The sequence below is a fragment of the Miniopterus natalensis genome, chromosome 17, assembly GCF_054644295.1.
Source record: "Miniopterus natalensis isolate mMinNat1 chromosome 17, mMinNat1.hap1, whole genome shotgun sequence".
NCBI classification, from domain to species: domain Eukaryota; kingdom Metazoa; phylum Chordata; class Mammalia; order Chiroptera; family Miniopteridae; genus Miniopterus; species Miniopterus natalensis.
The window spans coordinates 25,013,989-25,030,208 of NC_142097.1; the positions used below are offsets into that span (position 1 = coordinate 25,013,989).

Here is a 16,220-nt window from a genome sequence, read left to right on the forward strand (position 1 = left end):
ATGACTGCTGATAACCCAAGTATAATTAAAATGTATAGAGAATTTTATTCATATTTGATGGGAAACCATTTTTTTTCCCCACTGAATAGGTACTTTTGAGTTTTTTAATAAAAAAAAAAAAAAGGGAAAGTAGGGCTCAGTGCCTTAAATTCAAATATTCTAAAATACAAAGGCCCATGTCTGAGGACTAAGAAGTCAACAGACAAAAGGTTCAGGTGCCCTGGCCAGTGTGGCTCAGTTGGTTGGGCATCATCCGTGCACCAAAGGGTTGCCGGTTCAATTCCCAGTCAGGGCACATGCCCAGATTGTAGGCTCAAACTCCAGCTGGGGATGGAGTGGGGTGGGATGGGGTGCAAGAGGCAGCCAATCGATGTTTCACTCACATTGATGTTTTTTTCTTTCTCCCTCTCCCTGAAAAATCAATAAAAAATCTTTTTTTTAAAAAAAGGTTCAGATGAACTTTAATGCAATTTACCAATACCACGTCAGTGAGCTTAGTAAATCTAATTGGACATACTGGTATAAAAAGCCATCAATGCCAAAATGGCTAGAAGGTTCTTTCTAATCAACATTTGGGCCTGAAGGCAAGGCCAGACCAAAACCCAGAGAATAATAAAGAAATACACACACCAGAAATCTACCTACTTCAGTGACAGGGAAAAATAATCTTCATGTAAGTATCTGAAGAGGGTTCTTCTTTCATTTCTCTAAAGTTTTTTATTAGTGCATCTTTCTCTTACAAGTAGTTTTTAATTTTTTAATATAAGAGCTTGGCATTGAAACATGAAACTTCACTTTAGTTCTGAAACTATTCTTCAAGATGCTGAAGCACATTTGCCTTTTCTTCGTAAAAAAGGGAGCTAACCTACATTTCACAAATGTCTAAGTCTGTGCAGATAATTTATATAAATGTGTATGTTTCTTAAAACACATTATATGCTGGTACTCACATAGAAATGGAAGCCAGAATGAGACGCCTCCCAAGTTATCCCACCCTGAAAGCCTTTCCCTTTTCCATTTCCTCTTTTATAATAAGGAAAAATTCTTGCCATGAAGTCACATTTTAACCCCTTTTACCAAAACCAAGTTTCTCCGGAGGAAAATCCCTAAAAGAATTGGCAGGATATACATGCTGATGTGTGTTTATGTCAATACTGTTCTTTCTTATGGTCTGCTCTTTCAAAATTATTTTTTAAAAAGGTCTCAGGTATTGAAATATCTTCAGAAAAATATCCACCCTAAACTAAGTTACATTTCCATGTATTTTCAGAATGTTTCTTTTCTCTTTGAAAATCCTACAATGCTCTTTCAAAGGTTTGGGGGTTTTTCTTGACATAAAAATATATGTGTAAACAGTATGCTAACTGCTCTTACTAGCCCTCTAGATATGAAGGCATCATCTCTAACCCCAGCTCAGCAGCAATGGCCTGGGCTGTCTGCATTTAGAAATCAACTTCACCATCAGAACATGGTTTAAAAAAAAAAAAATAGAATTGAAGAGTTACAGAGAACAATAAAGGAGTTTGAATTTCCTTTCCTTTATTTCAAAAAAGGTAAAGAATTATCCCAGGTTATTGGGCATCTCAACAATTTTTTTCCAAACAAATGCCTCAAAAAGAGAGAAAGAAAACTCTGTAACGATGGGGTAAAAAAGGGAAAAGATGGGGTAAAGTCTCCCTCTTGCTCAAGAATGCCACTTGCTACAACCTGCTTCATATGCAGGGAGAAGGGGCACATCTTTTGCCAAAGCAGAGCAAGCTTTAAGCATGAATAATTTATTTGGAAAAAAGGAATGTTTAAGATGCTCAATGGGGGAAAAAGAGTTTACTTGAAAGCAAAAGTATGAGGTGGAGAGGAAGGAAACGTTTATTTAAATCAGCCAGTCACTCTTCTCCCCTTACAGCAACAGCCTAAGAGCAGCTCAAATTTTGTGAACACTATTCTCTTTAAAACAAAACAAAAAAACAAAAAAAATAAATCCAAAAGGAAAAAAACATAAAAAAATAACCCCAAAGCTTTAAAAACCTAAAGAGCCTCTCCTGGGCCATTTCAAAACTGAAACTGTTCTTTTTCCTTCTGCTCAAGAAGTGCAGGCAATGAACTAATAAAGCATTTACTTTTCAATTTAATGACCCTCTTCATATCCTCTACTTATATTTACTTGGTAGAGTTGAAGAAAATGTTCTGGCTATAACCCATCCGGGGGGAAATGCTGCCAACATCATGTCGCCTGCTTAGTAGCAAGTGAGCAAGGAATACAATGGATAGCTTTGAAGTAGCCAAATGCAGATGATTACCTCGCTCTGGCAAATGATTTCATTAAAGGTTCAGAGGACTGGATAGAAGATGGACAGGGAAGTAATCTTTCAGGACACTGAAGTCTCTGGGTTAGTAAGGAACTCCTCTCCCTCTTCCCCCTCTTGGCGGGACTCTTGTAGGCCCCCGATAGAGTTTTCCATAAGCAGAAGACTGAGCTGGGCCCCCCCAGTTAAGGCCTGCTCCTGAGCTGCTGGCTCCACTGGTTCCTGGCCCCAGCTCCCCATAGTTTTGCAATTTGGTCTCTGCATGTGCCACAGAGTTGCTGCTTCCCTCAGCCTTCAGGAATGGTTGCCCGACCACTGAGTGTAATGCTAAGGGGACCCTGGCAAAACGGAGGTCCTGGTCCCCTGGAAACTGCACTGACCCTGTACCCTGGTAACTGCTGGACTCCCCAAGGTGGCTCACAGAGCCTGAGAAGGTCCTGTTCTTCACCAGGGTCTGGGCCAAGGATTCTGTCAAGGCTGGACCAGAGTTGCGTTCATCAGTGTCAGTGGCACTGAACCCTGTTTCAGGCCCATCAGTGTTTCCATAAGTCCTGTTGGAATGGGGTCGGGTGGAGTATTCCATTGGTCTCAAGGCCTGGTGCTCATGTGGCAGGTGGCCAGGAGGCTCTGCTTCAGGCTGGGATAAAAGTTGCAGCAAGGCGGCTGTCACGGCTGGGTTCAACTCCTGGGGGGCGCTGGAAAGATCGCCTTCAACCAGAGGGGGTGGAGGTGGCGGCGGTGGAGGTCCGGGGGGCTCAGGGGGCCTCTTCTCTGGTGGAAGAATGTGAGGAGGACATGCTGTGGAAGGGTTACTTCTTTTAAACACCATCTTAAAAATCACATGTGATTATAAACACACACACACACACACACACACACACACTGCCCAACATAAACATATATCAATACAAGTAACCAAATTATATATAAAGAATAAAATCTTGGGATCAGGAAATTTCAATTTATAAATAAAATCAAGTGATTAAAAGCAAAACAGTTGCATTCTGGATCTAACAGCTGGTGTAAAAAGATCATGTTTCAAATATTGTTCTGATTTTGTCTGAGATTTCCTCCATTTCCTTCCTTAAGGAACTGTTCTAATATGTAGGCTGTTGGCAGCCTTCCCGCCCCTTTTTGCTGTTGGATCAAAACATTAATGAAAATAAAGGAGAAAGAAGGAAGATGAGAGGGAACAATACACATGCTGTGGTCACATTTCTAGGACATAATCTTGCTGTACAAAAGGAGACCTTGCATGGAATTAGCTAACACATTTTACAGAATGTTTAATAATAATAAGGTTAACACCTGAAATAGAACTTAAAGAACATACAAGAGAGATGAAATAAAAGTAAAAAACCTTTCATTACCATCATGTATAAATATACACTTGATTCTCCAAACTTCAGTCCCTCTCCCCATAACCACATTCTGAAGAATGGAATATTAACCACCATACTGTCATTCAGCTTCCTATGTTACAGCAATTATAAAGACTAAAATAATCTATAATTTTCTTTTTTGTTTTCCAACCTCCTGCATTTTTTCCATGCTATGAGAAAAATTACTATAGCAATGTCATGCAAAATGAGCTGTTGATAAACATCTGTTTATCTTGGAGATAGCAACAAGAACTGAGTATTCAGAAATGTATTAAACTAATCCTACACTCTGTCTTTCCAAAGATCTTTGTCTTTTTCAAACCACTCCCCAGACTTTTTCCCCCACTGCTGGCTAAATTTGCCCAAGCATGCCAATCATTGTCTGAAAATGAACTCCTGCCAAGACAGCAGAGTAGAGATGTAAAATGGCATTAGTTTGAGAACATATAAAACCAAGTACAGTCAAAACAGTGCATTTAGAGAGTTGGAAGTCACCCTGCTGAAGAAAAGGCTTAATGTTTTGGGATATCTTCCAAATGATCAATTTTTCTGTCCCCTAAGAAAGCATATTTTGAAATGTTTATATAGTCAATTCTTATTTATCTGAGCTAGTAATATAAAGTCATTACTCAGACAAGCAAAAAGTAGTTTTTAGTTATAATTAGGTATTAAGGTAGCATATTTACCACAATTATATTTTGCAAAGATAACCAATAAAGTAAGTATGCATTCCCTTAGCGTGCAGATCAAAGCACTCTGAAAACACTACAAAATTGTAGTTATGCAGTGGAAGGATGAAGTCAGATGCTATATCTAACATACTAGAGTGACCAATAGTCCCAATTTACCTAGGACTGAGAGGATTCCTAAATTGCCAACTTTCACTTTTAAACCAGGATTGTACAGGGACAACTTGGTCACCCTATATACAGTACCTGCCCAAGTAACTTGTTGACAAACTGGATGGTTGACTAGATGGTAAGGAAAAATGAATTTAAGGACAAAAAATTAGCTATGGAAAATTCACAACCTGAAAAGTAGATATCCTGAAAAGGGAGAGCTAACTGAACTACATACAAATGTCTACAGACTTAAAGTTTTTGCTGTCAGTGATACATATCTCGCTACATAAAGACTTCACAGTACCAATTATTTTTTTTAAAGTATTTTTTGGACAATACATGAAATGGAACACCAGGTTGCTGTTGTTGTTTTTTAACGCTGAGGGAAAACAACTTTAAAAATATCCAACTGCAAAAGTGGGCAAAACTAATTTACACTCTTCCAGGTATACTGCTTTTCACATTTAAACTTTGTCTTTTATGTAACTAGCCTAGTTGTTTTAATAGAACTAATTCTTTAGCGTAAAATCTTTCACATGTATGAGAGGATGACAACTATTTCAAAGTAGTAAAAGCAGATGAATTGTAAAAAACTATTAAAGTAAGGTTAATAAAACTTTTTGTTTTTAATCCTCACCCAAGGACATGCTTTCATTGATTTTAGAGAGGAAGGGGGGAGGGGAGAGAGAGAGAGAGAGAAAGAGAAACATTGAACAGTTGTCTCCCGTACACGCCCCACCAGGGGATCAAACCTGCAACCTAGGTATGTACCCTGACCGGGAATTGAACCCAGGACCTTTTGGTGTACGGGACGATGCTCCAACCAACTGAGCCACCCGGCCAGGGCTAATAAAACTCCTTAAAGGAATGAAAAATAAAGATCACATTTAAAACATCATACTGTTGTAAGATCTAGTGTTAACAATATTGCCAATCCTTAACAGTCTGTACTAATGGAGGGAGGTGTTAATGAAATGTACAAGTAACTTAAAAACTTTATTTGACTCATCAGTTTCCAACCATAACCCTTTCCCAACAAGTATAGAGTAGCTCAACAGTAGCCAAAGTGATTTTCACCTTCTTTGGCTTATTTAGTCTGCCCTCTGGTGGAAGTGCTGATGAACAGTAAAATGGCAGAAAGAGGCAGCATGGGAGAAACACAGGAGACACCAACTGGTTAATCCAGGGGTGACTATAATAATTGGGTGTGGCATCTTTACTCTCCTCTGAAAAGTAAATCCAACAATTTTTGGCCATAGGCCAGGCCTTGATTTTAGTTCAGTTTCATCATTTGGCCGACAGCTTGTTGGCTCAATTATTGAGTGAATTTCTTTCAACCACTATGCTATTTAATTTGAACCACTTCTTTCAGGAATTTTGATTATAGTCGATTTTGTTGGGGTGGTGGTGGTGGTATGAGAGATGATACAAAGAGGCCTGCTTTAATTCTAGATTAGCTTTCTCTGTTATTCCATGTCCTAGAGCCAACTGAAATCGGATGACAGAATAGCAAAGTGAAATAAGAAACACATCAAAAGGGTATATGAGTTCTAAATTCTGGCTCTGCCAATAATATGGTTCCAGCAGTGGGACCATAGACAGGCTAATTTTTGTTTTAATTTAAACTTCCTGGATCGCAGTTTCCCTATCTATAAAGCATGGGGGTTAATTTTATTTATGTTACCTTCTAGTTTTAAAAAGCTTTACATATGAAAAATAGCTTCTATATTTGACCCTATAACAATGGAAATAAGGCATATACTTTCTGCAACATCCCATATGAAATGTGAATGCAGGACCCTGAAGTTGAAGGTTAGTGAATCTCTTCAACCCTTGTACCTCTTCTCATTCCCCAATTCATGGGGTCTTCACGGACAGCAAAAATTTTCAAGGAGTTGAAAACACTTTTAGATAATTTTTTGCAAACAGACTGTGAATCAGAATTGATGAGAAAAACTTCTTTTCCTTCTAATAAATTGCATGCTGTAGTCATGTGACATCAAGGTATAACAAACATATTTCCATTTGTAAGATTTTTTCTTCATAATGCTCATATCCTAATCTAAAATCCATTCAATTGTCTCTTTCAGGAACATATATTTTAAAGCAATCATTTTTATACGCTATTAGTTTTTGAAAAGGGAATGTATGGTGTTAACTATCTATTTAGAAATATTCCCAAATTATTCTTTAGGAGATTAATGATATTTTATTAGGGTTTTCTTGAATGTACCTTTCAGGCAAGACTCCGGTTATCTAGCATCCACTACACTAGAGTACCACTGACTATTTGCACAATCTGATGGTTTGGAAGGCAGATTTTCAAGTGCTAGTACTAGTTGGACACCATACACACAGTAGTTCAAATACATCACTAGCTACAGTTGTGGTTTCTGTGAGTTAGAACACAGGGGCTTTACTTACCTACCTCCTAAGAAATGGAAAAACAATCAGTATATGAAAGGTGCTTTGAGAAGCTTTGAGACTTAAATAAAAGAAGCCGGACAAGAAATACATCACTTGTTGGTATGTTCTCCTGTAGACTAGGTTACAGAAAAACTGAAATCGAGGCCATTGATGTGAAAAAGAAAATGTTAAAGAGATTTTTAAGAGGATCAACAGCACCTGAGCTCAATGAGATTCATGACCGGTCTGTTTACCTGCTGCCTCCTCCTGTGGCATTGTGGGAGTTCTTCGGGGCCCCTGTAGCCCACTGTTCTTGTCACTGTTGTTTTCCTCCAGGTTGCCTGCTGGCTCCTGGGTTTTCATCAGCTGACTCAAGAGAACTGCCAACATATTCTGCATGTCAGCTGGTGTGCTTGAAGCTTCAGGGGTCTTCTGTTCTGCTGAAGGCTGGACCACTGGAGCAGGAAGTGCCTCCTTCACAGACTCCTCTGGGGCCATGGGCTCTGAGTCCTGCTGCTGGGAAGTGGCTTCCGTTAGGGCACTGATAGATTGGTTCAGGGCCTCCAGCTGCTGCTGTATTTCAGGGTTAGAGTGGATGTTAAGCAGCTGTACCATTTGAGGGATGCTCAGGTCGGTTTGGCTCTGCAGCAGGTTCAATAATACTGCCAATTCACTTTGATTCAATTGCTGTGTGATGTCACCGAGGCCTGTGGAGAGAGAGTGAAGCCAATATAAGGGGATGAGGCAGGGCAAAGACCTCTGCATTCTTCATTTGGCAATAGCAACTTATAATATCCAGTGAATGAAGTTTCATTTTGAACGAATCATTTTTCATGCCTCAAATCGTCATGACACAATTTGTTACTCTTTTTCATTTTTATTTGAGAGAGGGAAAGGGAGGGAAAGGGAAAAACAGGGGGAGGGAGAGAAGAGAGGAGAGAAAAGAGAGAGAGAAAGAGAGAGAGACAGACACTGATCGATCTACTGCTCCACCCATCTATGCACTCATTGGTTGATTCCTGCACATACCCCAACCAGAGATGGAACCCACAACCCTGGTGTATCAGGACACTCCAACCAGCTGAGCTACCCAGAAGGGCCACAATTTGATACTCTTTATATTACTGCTTAAAAATACATGGACTTGCCCAGCCAGTGTTGTTAAATGGTTAGTGCTGATCCATGAACCAGAAGGTCACAATTCGATTCCTGGTAAGGGCACATGCTCGGGTTTCAGGCTCAATCCCCAGTAGGGGGTGGGAAGTAGGCAGCCAATCAATGTTTCTATCTCTCTCTCCCTCTACCTTCCCCTCTCTCTAAAATCAATAAAAATGTATTTTTTAAAAAGTTCTAAAAATAAAAATAAAAATACATGGACTAACTCAACATCTCTATATTGTGAGTAAAGGTTACTTCATTTTACCTTTATTTTTCAAAGTCAGTGATTATCAACCCTTACTGTATATCAGAATTACTAGGCTTAGGCCTCATCCCTAGAGATCTGGCAATTGTTCAGGGGTGTTTATTTTTAAAGCTTCCTGGATGATTCTAATGTGCAGCCAGCATTGAAAACCACTGGTGTAGGTGGACAGGAACAGGAAAGTGAGCCAAGGAAAGAATATCTGTAGTTTAGAAAAATTGTAGTTACCACAAGAGAACTACTTTGTTATAATAGTTCATTATTATTCAGTTTTGAATATATTTAAATCAAACAACAGTATATAGAAGTAATTACATTTAGCAATTGTTATTTAACATGATTGGATTCTAAGGTCCTATCAAATCTAACATATACAGGGCTCCAAATTATGTGTATTAGAGATCCACGATGAACTAACCTTAAATTAAATTTGGCTCACCTAATTCACTAATTTATGCCACAGATCTAATTGAGATATAGTATTCCTTATTGTAGGAATGGAAAATAATCTATTGTAGGCTTTCTAGACTACATGTACAAAACTTGGTTTATTTCCTTTTCCCTATAATGAGAACACCGACCTCTTTATTAATGCTCCAGTGGCTAAAAATTAAAACATACACACACATCCTTGCATTTAACCTTCAAAAACTGCCAAAATGTGCTTAAAGAAGCACAAAGTCTCTGTGCCAGCACTGACCTATTGCATCCCCAGCCCCAGGCTCCACCTTGCCAGGAGCAGGCTGAGGTGGTGCTGGGCTGCTATTCTTCACAGGCTCAGCACTTGTCCCTGAGGTAGTTTCTTTCCGAGAGGCTTTGGATGGAGGTGGCTCTTCTACCACAACACCACTTTGTCGCTGTCGTCGCCGTTTCTTACTCCATAATTCATGGCAATCCTGCCAGTGGGGGAGGCTGAAAAAAGACAAAGCAAAGGGGAAATGTGTGTGGGAATGTGGTAGTGAGTAAATAGAGGAAATGGCAAGGATAAGGAAAACATAAAAATAACCAGAGAAGTTAGTAAATAAATAGTAGCAGTGTAAAAGGAATTATGGCACATAACAGTCTGAGGAAATAAAAGTCCAGAAGTTCAAAAGATTTCTACAATGAGAAATGAGGATCTTGCTAATACCAGAGACACACCTGCTATAAAATGCCCATATTCCTGCCAAACAGTTAAGTCTTATAACTGTTCTTGTTTGGTATAATAGGAGTAAAAGAGAACTTTTGGTCAAGTTTCAGTTGGGAACAAATAGCACACAGATGACTGGCTTGTTAATAGCTACAAAAAGTCCAGGCAAAGTGGTGATTTAAATTTTGGAACAACATTAAGTATATCATGATTAAATTCTCTCTGTGTAAAATCAATTTTTGTGTTATTTGGTCTACGAAGAAAAGACCAAAAAACCGGTTCATTCTTCTTTCTGCCCACTGAATTTCCATGACTGGATATTTTCATTTGTGGGGTTCATTAGGATATTTTAATATATTTAATATATTTCCAACTTTCCCATGATAATGCAAATAATCCCAGTAGGTTAAATCTTACTACAATAAAGATTACCATAGCCAAAAAGCTCACTATTACAAGAGTTCCTAAATTTCAGTAAAAAGCTTTATGTATTTCAAGCCACATTCAACATATCAAAATTCTAGTGCAGTAAATTTCTTTGGAACAATCAGATTTGTAGTTACTACCTACTCATGTACTAACATCCTATTCATTTCTTTAGGATACAGTCTTTCTGTAAAAAAGAAATGCCAAAAACTATGACATAAAAGCTACAATGCTGTCAGTGATAAATGTGAAGAGACTTATTTGCTAGAATGTGAGATGTGAATGTAGAACCTCTGAGGATCTTAGAGAATATAGGAAATTCATAAAACTCTAATGCAAGACAGACACATTCAAAGGCAACAATTTCTACATCAAAACTCAGGACATATGACCTTACAGTGATAAAAACTATTTAAAATTAGGACTGTCCTTGCAAGTGTGGGATATACATGGTCACCATAGACATAAAGGATTTAAACAGATGGGATAGTTAAGAGCAAAAACTAGAAGAAATACCTTCAAAGAGGTTTTATAGGGCAATCTGCTGGGGATCCAGGAACACAAGAAGATAGCTTGAGTCAAATTAGAATAAATATCATATCTAAATCTATCCCATGTTTTTTTTAAAAAACCCATAAAGCAATAAAACCTCTTATCAATCATAATACTATTTGAGGATACCTCTCCATCTGGGACATGGCCACTTGCAGTTCCTCTTAAAAATCTATTATTTTGAGTTTCTCATCTCCTAGGCCTGGGGATGGAGGTGAGGGTGGTGTGGGGGTTAGGGTCACTACATGGCCACCAGCACTTACTCTGGAGGATCCATTTTGCTAGGGTCGACATCTTTAAGGAAGTCACTCTGTAGGGTCTGCTCAGCTGTGCAACGTTTGCTAGGATCTAGTGTCAGCATCTGGTCCAGCAAATCAAGTGCTGCTGAAGGAATGCTGTGAAAAGGAAGAAAAGAAAGAACAAGTTCTCAATGACCGCACAGTTCTTAAACCTGTAACCTTGTGTCAAAAGTCTCTGAATTTCCAGTTCCACGTAAAATTGTGGAAAGGAAGTTGGAAGCTGGCTAAACAAGCAAGCAGATTTTCTTCCACACAGGATTTAAGAAGGGCTATAACAGGTAGAAAACATGAAGCCAGCAATTACATTCCCTCTTGTGAAGATCAAAAAGACTGAAAAAATTTATATATTGTTCAAAATAAAATGGTTTTCTACCATCTAAAGACTTCAAAAGAGAAAATTACCAAAAGGCTGAGACAAAACTTTGCTCAAAAGTAAAATGTTTTCCTATGGTGTGTTGCCATAATAAATTGGGACAACACTAACTCCCTGAGCCAGGAAAAAGCCAAGTCCAAACCAAACACCAGTCAAACACAGAAAATAGATGCACATTTTTGCCAAACTCACAAAGAGAATTCTTCTCGTAGACGCCTTCTATACTGCTTCTTCGGTTTCATGGTATTGAAGTAAGGCAGCTTGATAACATCCGGCCACACAGCTGGACAAGGGCTACCACAGAGTCGACTGAAAACAAAGCAGAAAGCAAGAACAAGGAAGTGAGTGAGTCAGCATCATGAATTCTGGAGATTCTAGAAGCAGAAATGATTACCTCCCAAGGGCTTATTAAATTTTAGAGGGCATGCAAAAAAGGAAAATCTGACCTCACTACTTTAAGGACAGAAGGAATAGGACAGAAAGAACTGGTTACAAGATAAAGAGAAAATACGCTCAACAGTCTAAAATGATCCACATATTTGGTTCTGTAAAACATGTTTTTAATCCTCCACAGAGATTTTTATTACCAATTTTGTTCTGTTCAGTTAGTGTTAACTACAAAGGACTGAGCTGGTCCTATAATGTCCCTATAAGAAAAACTGGCAGAAGAGAACCTAAGACTAAAAATTTTGATGGAAAATTGAGTTTACTGCCTATCAATTAGTTATATACCACCTTTTAAAAAGTCTACATTAGCCCAGCCAGGCATGGCTCAGTGGCTGTGGTTGAGCATCAACCTAGGATCCAGGAGACTGAGGTTCAATTCCCGGTCAGGGCACATGCCCGGGTTGCGGGCTCAATCCCCAGCAGGGGCGTGCAGGAGGCAGCCGATCAATAACGACTCTCTCATCACTGATGTTTCTATCTCTCTCTCCCTCCCTCTCTTTGAAATCAATAAAGATATATTTAAAAAATAAATAAAAAATAAAAAGTCCACATTAGCCTGCTATATTCTTTCCTTTAATTTTATTGAATAAAACCACCCAAATTCTATCCCAACCCCAGGCCTTCCTGAAACCCTCTATTATGGGTTCTATTTTATAGTTATCTGTTTACATGTTGTATCACTTACTAAACTCTGAGCTCTTTGAAGGCAGGGACCTATCCTATCTCTGAATCCCAAAGTTTAACAGAGAAAGGGAACTGTTGCAAAACAGGGTCAATAAAATGTGTGCTGAGTATATTTGATCTTAATCTAACCTAAGAATGGAATAACTATCCTGAAAAAGGAATGCTTTTATATGAAGAATAAAAAACATGAAAAGTGAGACCTAAAAAGTAGATGGAAAACAACTTCTTTACATATGTAACACATGATAAAAAAATATGGTAAACCTGATTGAGTGAAGAGAAACTTACTTGGACATAAGGAGCATAAAATCACTTAGCAGAATGACTGAAAAGTGTTAGAAATTAGATGTGATTACCTATCACACCTGGGCACTCAGAGCACATGCACAGCTGTACCTGATCAGTTCTAGCTGAGCCAGTTCCAGATTGGCTTGAAAAATAGGCTTCTTTGTGAACAGTTCCCCAAGGATGCATCTAGAAAGAGTAAAATTGAGAGGTCAGAAGAGAAATCCCTGGAGCCTATTTATAGTGTGTCTCAATAAACTTTTATGGTATATATACCATGTTGTAAATTAGCCCAAAACTGCAGTGTGTGTGTTCCGTAAAAGAAAATATTTCTTGCTGTGAAAATGGACAGTATAAAGGATTTAAATTTGCCAGCAGGTCAAACCCTTGCCACCTATAAAAAGACAGTCTATATATAAGCAGAGAAAGGGAGTCAAGAGTCCTTTTCTAACAATTCCATTGTAAATAAGAAAATAACTAAAGACTAAAACACCCACACTTCAATTTTACAAGGATGCTCAGCAGTTCCTGTAAAGAGAATACATATTAGCATTGTTCATTTATCTGCTCTATGGAATATACACTGTACTACAGCCCTCTTGGCACGGTTTTAAAAAAAAAAAGTTATTGTCATCAGCCAAGATCAGTTTCAATAGGACTTTCAAATACGTTATGCTTAAACACTTTATCATTTTTTAAAATTTATTTTATTGTTGAGAGTATTACAGATGCCCCCATTTCCCCTCCTTTGCCCTCCTCCACCCATTTCCCACCCTACCCCAGGCCTTCACCTGTCTACTGTCTGACCTTTATCATTTTGAAAACGCCTTTCAAAACTATGTTGACATATTTATAGTCTTCAAATTTCCCTTCACATATTATTTATTAATTACAACAGGAAAACTAGTTATCTATTTAGTGGCGGCAGGCAGACAGCATCTTAACCAAATGACCGAAATTAACATCATTAAGAGGCAAACAAATGTGATACCTGAGAACAACACTTATGGAGTATTCCAGCCAAAAATTCATAATCTAAACCTACTGAGTAAGTGGTCTGTAGTCTTCAAAAATGTAAATATCACAAAAGACAAAGAAATATTAAGGAACTGTTCCAGATTAAAGGATGGCAACTAAATGTAATACATGATACTGGACTGGATCCTCTATCAGGTGAGGTACTGTTTCCAGGACATTATTAGGGTACTGACAAAATGAGAAGCTAAAGTACTCTATTAAATAACAATAGTGTGTCAATGTTAAATTCCCTGAATTTGATAATTGTACTTACCAACTGTACAAATTTGATAATTTGATTATTTAAGAGAGTATGTTTGTTCTTAGGAAATGTACATTAAATATTAAGAGGGAGAGGAGCATGATATATACAACTATTTTCAAATAGTTCTGGAAAAAAATATGTAGTATATTTATCAACACACGCATTTTATTCTATGTATATAATGTATACTGTATGATATATATACATATATAACACAAGCAAATGTGGCAAGATGTTAAAAATTAATGACTCATATATGAATGAATCTCAATATAATTATGCTGAGTAAAAGATGCAAGAGGAAAAAAGGGCATACATTATGTGATTCCATTTATATAAAATTCTAGAAATGGAAATTAATCAATAGTGATAGAAAGCAGAACAGTGACTGCCTGGGAATGGGATAGTGGGGAAAGGAGAGAGATTACAAAGGAGCACATGGAAACTTTTGGAGGTGATATAATCTTGGAGGTAATGGTTTCACTGGTACATACAAAATGTATACTTTAAATATATACAGTTTATTATATACCACAAGTAAAAGGTTAAAAAAAACTTAGTGAATCTGAATAAAGGCTAAAGTTCTTTGTACTATTTTAGTAACTTTTCTGTATATTTAAAATTACTTCAAAATAAACTTAAAGATAAAAGAAAAAAATTATATGAATACTTTATACTTTTTTGTATGTGTGAAATATTTCATTTTTTAAAAAGTGGGGCGCTCTGGCCAAGTGGCTCAGTTGGTTGGAACATCATCCCATGCACCAAAAGGTTGTGGGTTCAAACCCTGGTAGGGGCATATATGAGAGGCAAATGATTGATGTTTCTCCCCCACATCAATGTTTCTCTCTGTCTCTACCCCTTCCTCTCTCTCTAAAATCGATTTAAAAAACAACAACAAATCTATCCGCAGGTGGGAATTAAAAAAAAAAAAGGTGAGGTCCTAGCTGGTTTGGCTCAGTGGCTAGAGAGTTGGCCTGTGGACTGAAGGGTCCCTGGTTTGATTCCATACAAAGGCAAGTGCCTCAGTTGTAGGCTTGATCCCTGGCCCTGGTCGGGGCACTTGCAGGAGTCAACCAATCAATGTGTCTCTCTCACATCGATGTTCCCCTCTCTCTCTCTCTCTCTCTCTCTCTCTCTTCCTTCCACTCTCTCTGAAAAGCAATGGAAAAAAATACCTTCAAATGAGAATTAAAAAACAAAAAACTCATAAAACCAATGTTTATGTAGTTTCACTTTGAAATTATTTAGCTTGATTAAATTTGAGAAAGCAGCCCGGCCGAGCGTGGCTCAGCGGTTGAGTGTCGACCTGGGATCCAGGCGATTGGGGTTCGATTCCTAGTCAGGGCACATGCCCCGGTTGTGGGCTCGATCAATGACCCTCTCATCACTGATGTTTCTTTCTCTCTCTCCCTCTCCTTTCCTTTCCTCTGAAATCAATAAAGATATATTTAAAAAAAGAAAAAATTTGAGAAAACAAAACAAACCTAGCTCTTAAATTTATTAGCACTTTTTTCTATTAGTATCTGTTAACCTCAAATGACAAATTCTTACTTCTTTATTCTCTTGAACTTTATCCAGAGATAAAAAAGTAAAATAAAGTTTAAATCTGTTTCCAACATTAAGTGTCAAATCAAATTCCAAATATAGTGTTGTCACAACCGATAAAATAAAAGGCTGAAAGAAAAAACAAACAAACTCAGCTGGGTTTTCAGACTCCAGGTATAATTTGTTGTCCTAGGCTTTCTAGTTTCTCCCCAGAATTTCAAATTGAACTGCTCCAGCAATTCTCTGAAAAGAATATCCTACAAAAGTATCTTCAGAGAAGACTACCATGGATCACCAAAGTAGTAAGTTCACATCAAAAGTAAAATAAAATCTCAATTCAATGAGTCACTGGGCTTTAAAGAAAGTCGAATTTTCTATCATTTTAATTTCCAATTTTGTTTTTGTGGTTTTTTAAATTTCAGTTTCCAATCCTTTGGTGGGAAAGACATCACTATGTAACCAACACTCTGCTACTACACTAAGGTGGCAGGTTGCAGAAACTGAAATAATAGTACAATAGAGCTATGAACTACACCCCCACCCTGCATCTTAACGGGGCATTACCTATAGAGTCTAGTGGTGACAATTTAAATGCTAATACTGTTAAGGCAAACAGTCCAGAACACAAACACACCCAGCTTGAATCAGTAATATTTAACTAAAACTTCATTTGAGTTGGCTAAGATACCACAGAAATTATGCTCACTTTCTCCCTCACCCTTTTGAATTTTGAAATAAAAGCCCTGCAGTGTTCCTTTTAAAGAATGAAATTAATAGAGGGAAAGAATGGGGAAAAGTGATATGCTCCACTGGCAATCCTAAAGCATTCAGGTCAAGGACAG

General features: G+C 37.9%; 1 protein-coding gene across 5 annotated transcripts in view; it reads right to left on the bottom strand.

Moving 5' to 3' along the window:
- Positions 1 to 16,220, bottom strand: part of CDK12 (cyclin dependent kinase 12) — a 71,938-nt gene that overhangs the window by 26,793 nt on the left and 28,925 nt on the right. For 3 of the 5 annotated variants that reach the window (XR_015715871.1, XR_001602416.2, XR_001602415.2), the window contains exons 9-13: positions 12,660 to 12,737; positions 11,325 to 11,441; positions 10,724 to 10,855; positions 9,054 to 9,265; positions 7,188 to 7,640 (exon numbers count right to left, since the gene is read on the bottom strand). Coding sequence is in view for 2 of the 5 variants with exons in the window: in XM_087826143.1 (XP_087682269.1) it covers positions 2,389 to 3,101; positions 7,188 to 7,640; positions 9,054 to 9,265; positions 10,724 to 10,855; positions 11,325 to 11,441; positions 12,660 to 12,737 (1,705 nt within the window). In the remaining 3 variants the exon portion in view is untranslated. Of the gene's footprint in view, positions 1 to 432; positions 3,102 to 7,187; positions 7,641 to 9,053; positions 9,266 to 10,723; positions 10,856 to 11,324; positions 11,442 to 12,659; positions 12,738 to 16,220 lie in introns of those variants that run through there. The other 2 variants (XM_016202281.2, XM_087826143.1) reach the window with 2 other exon arrangements.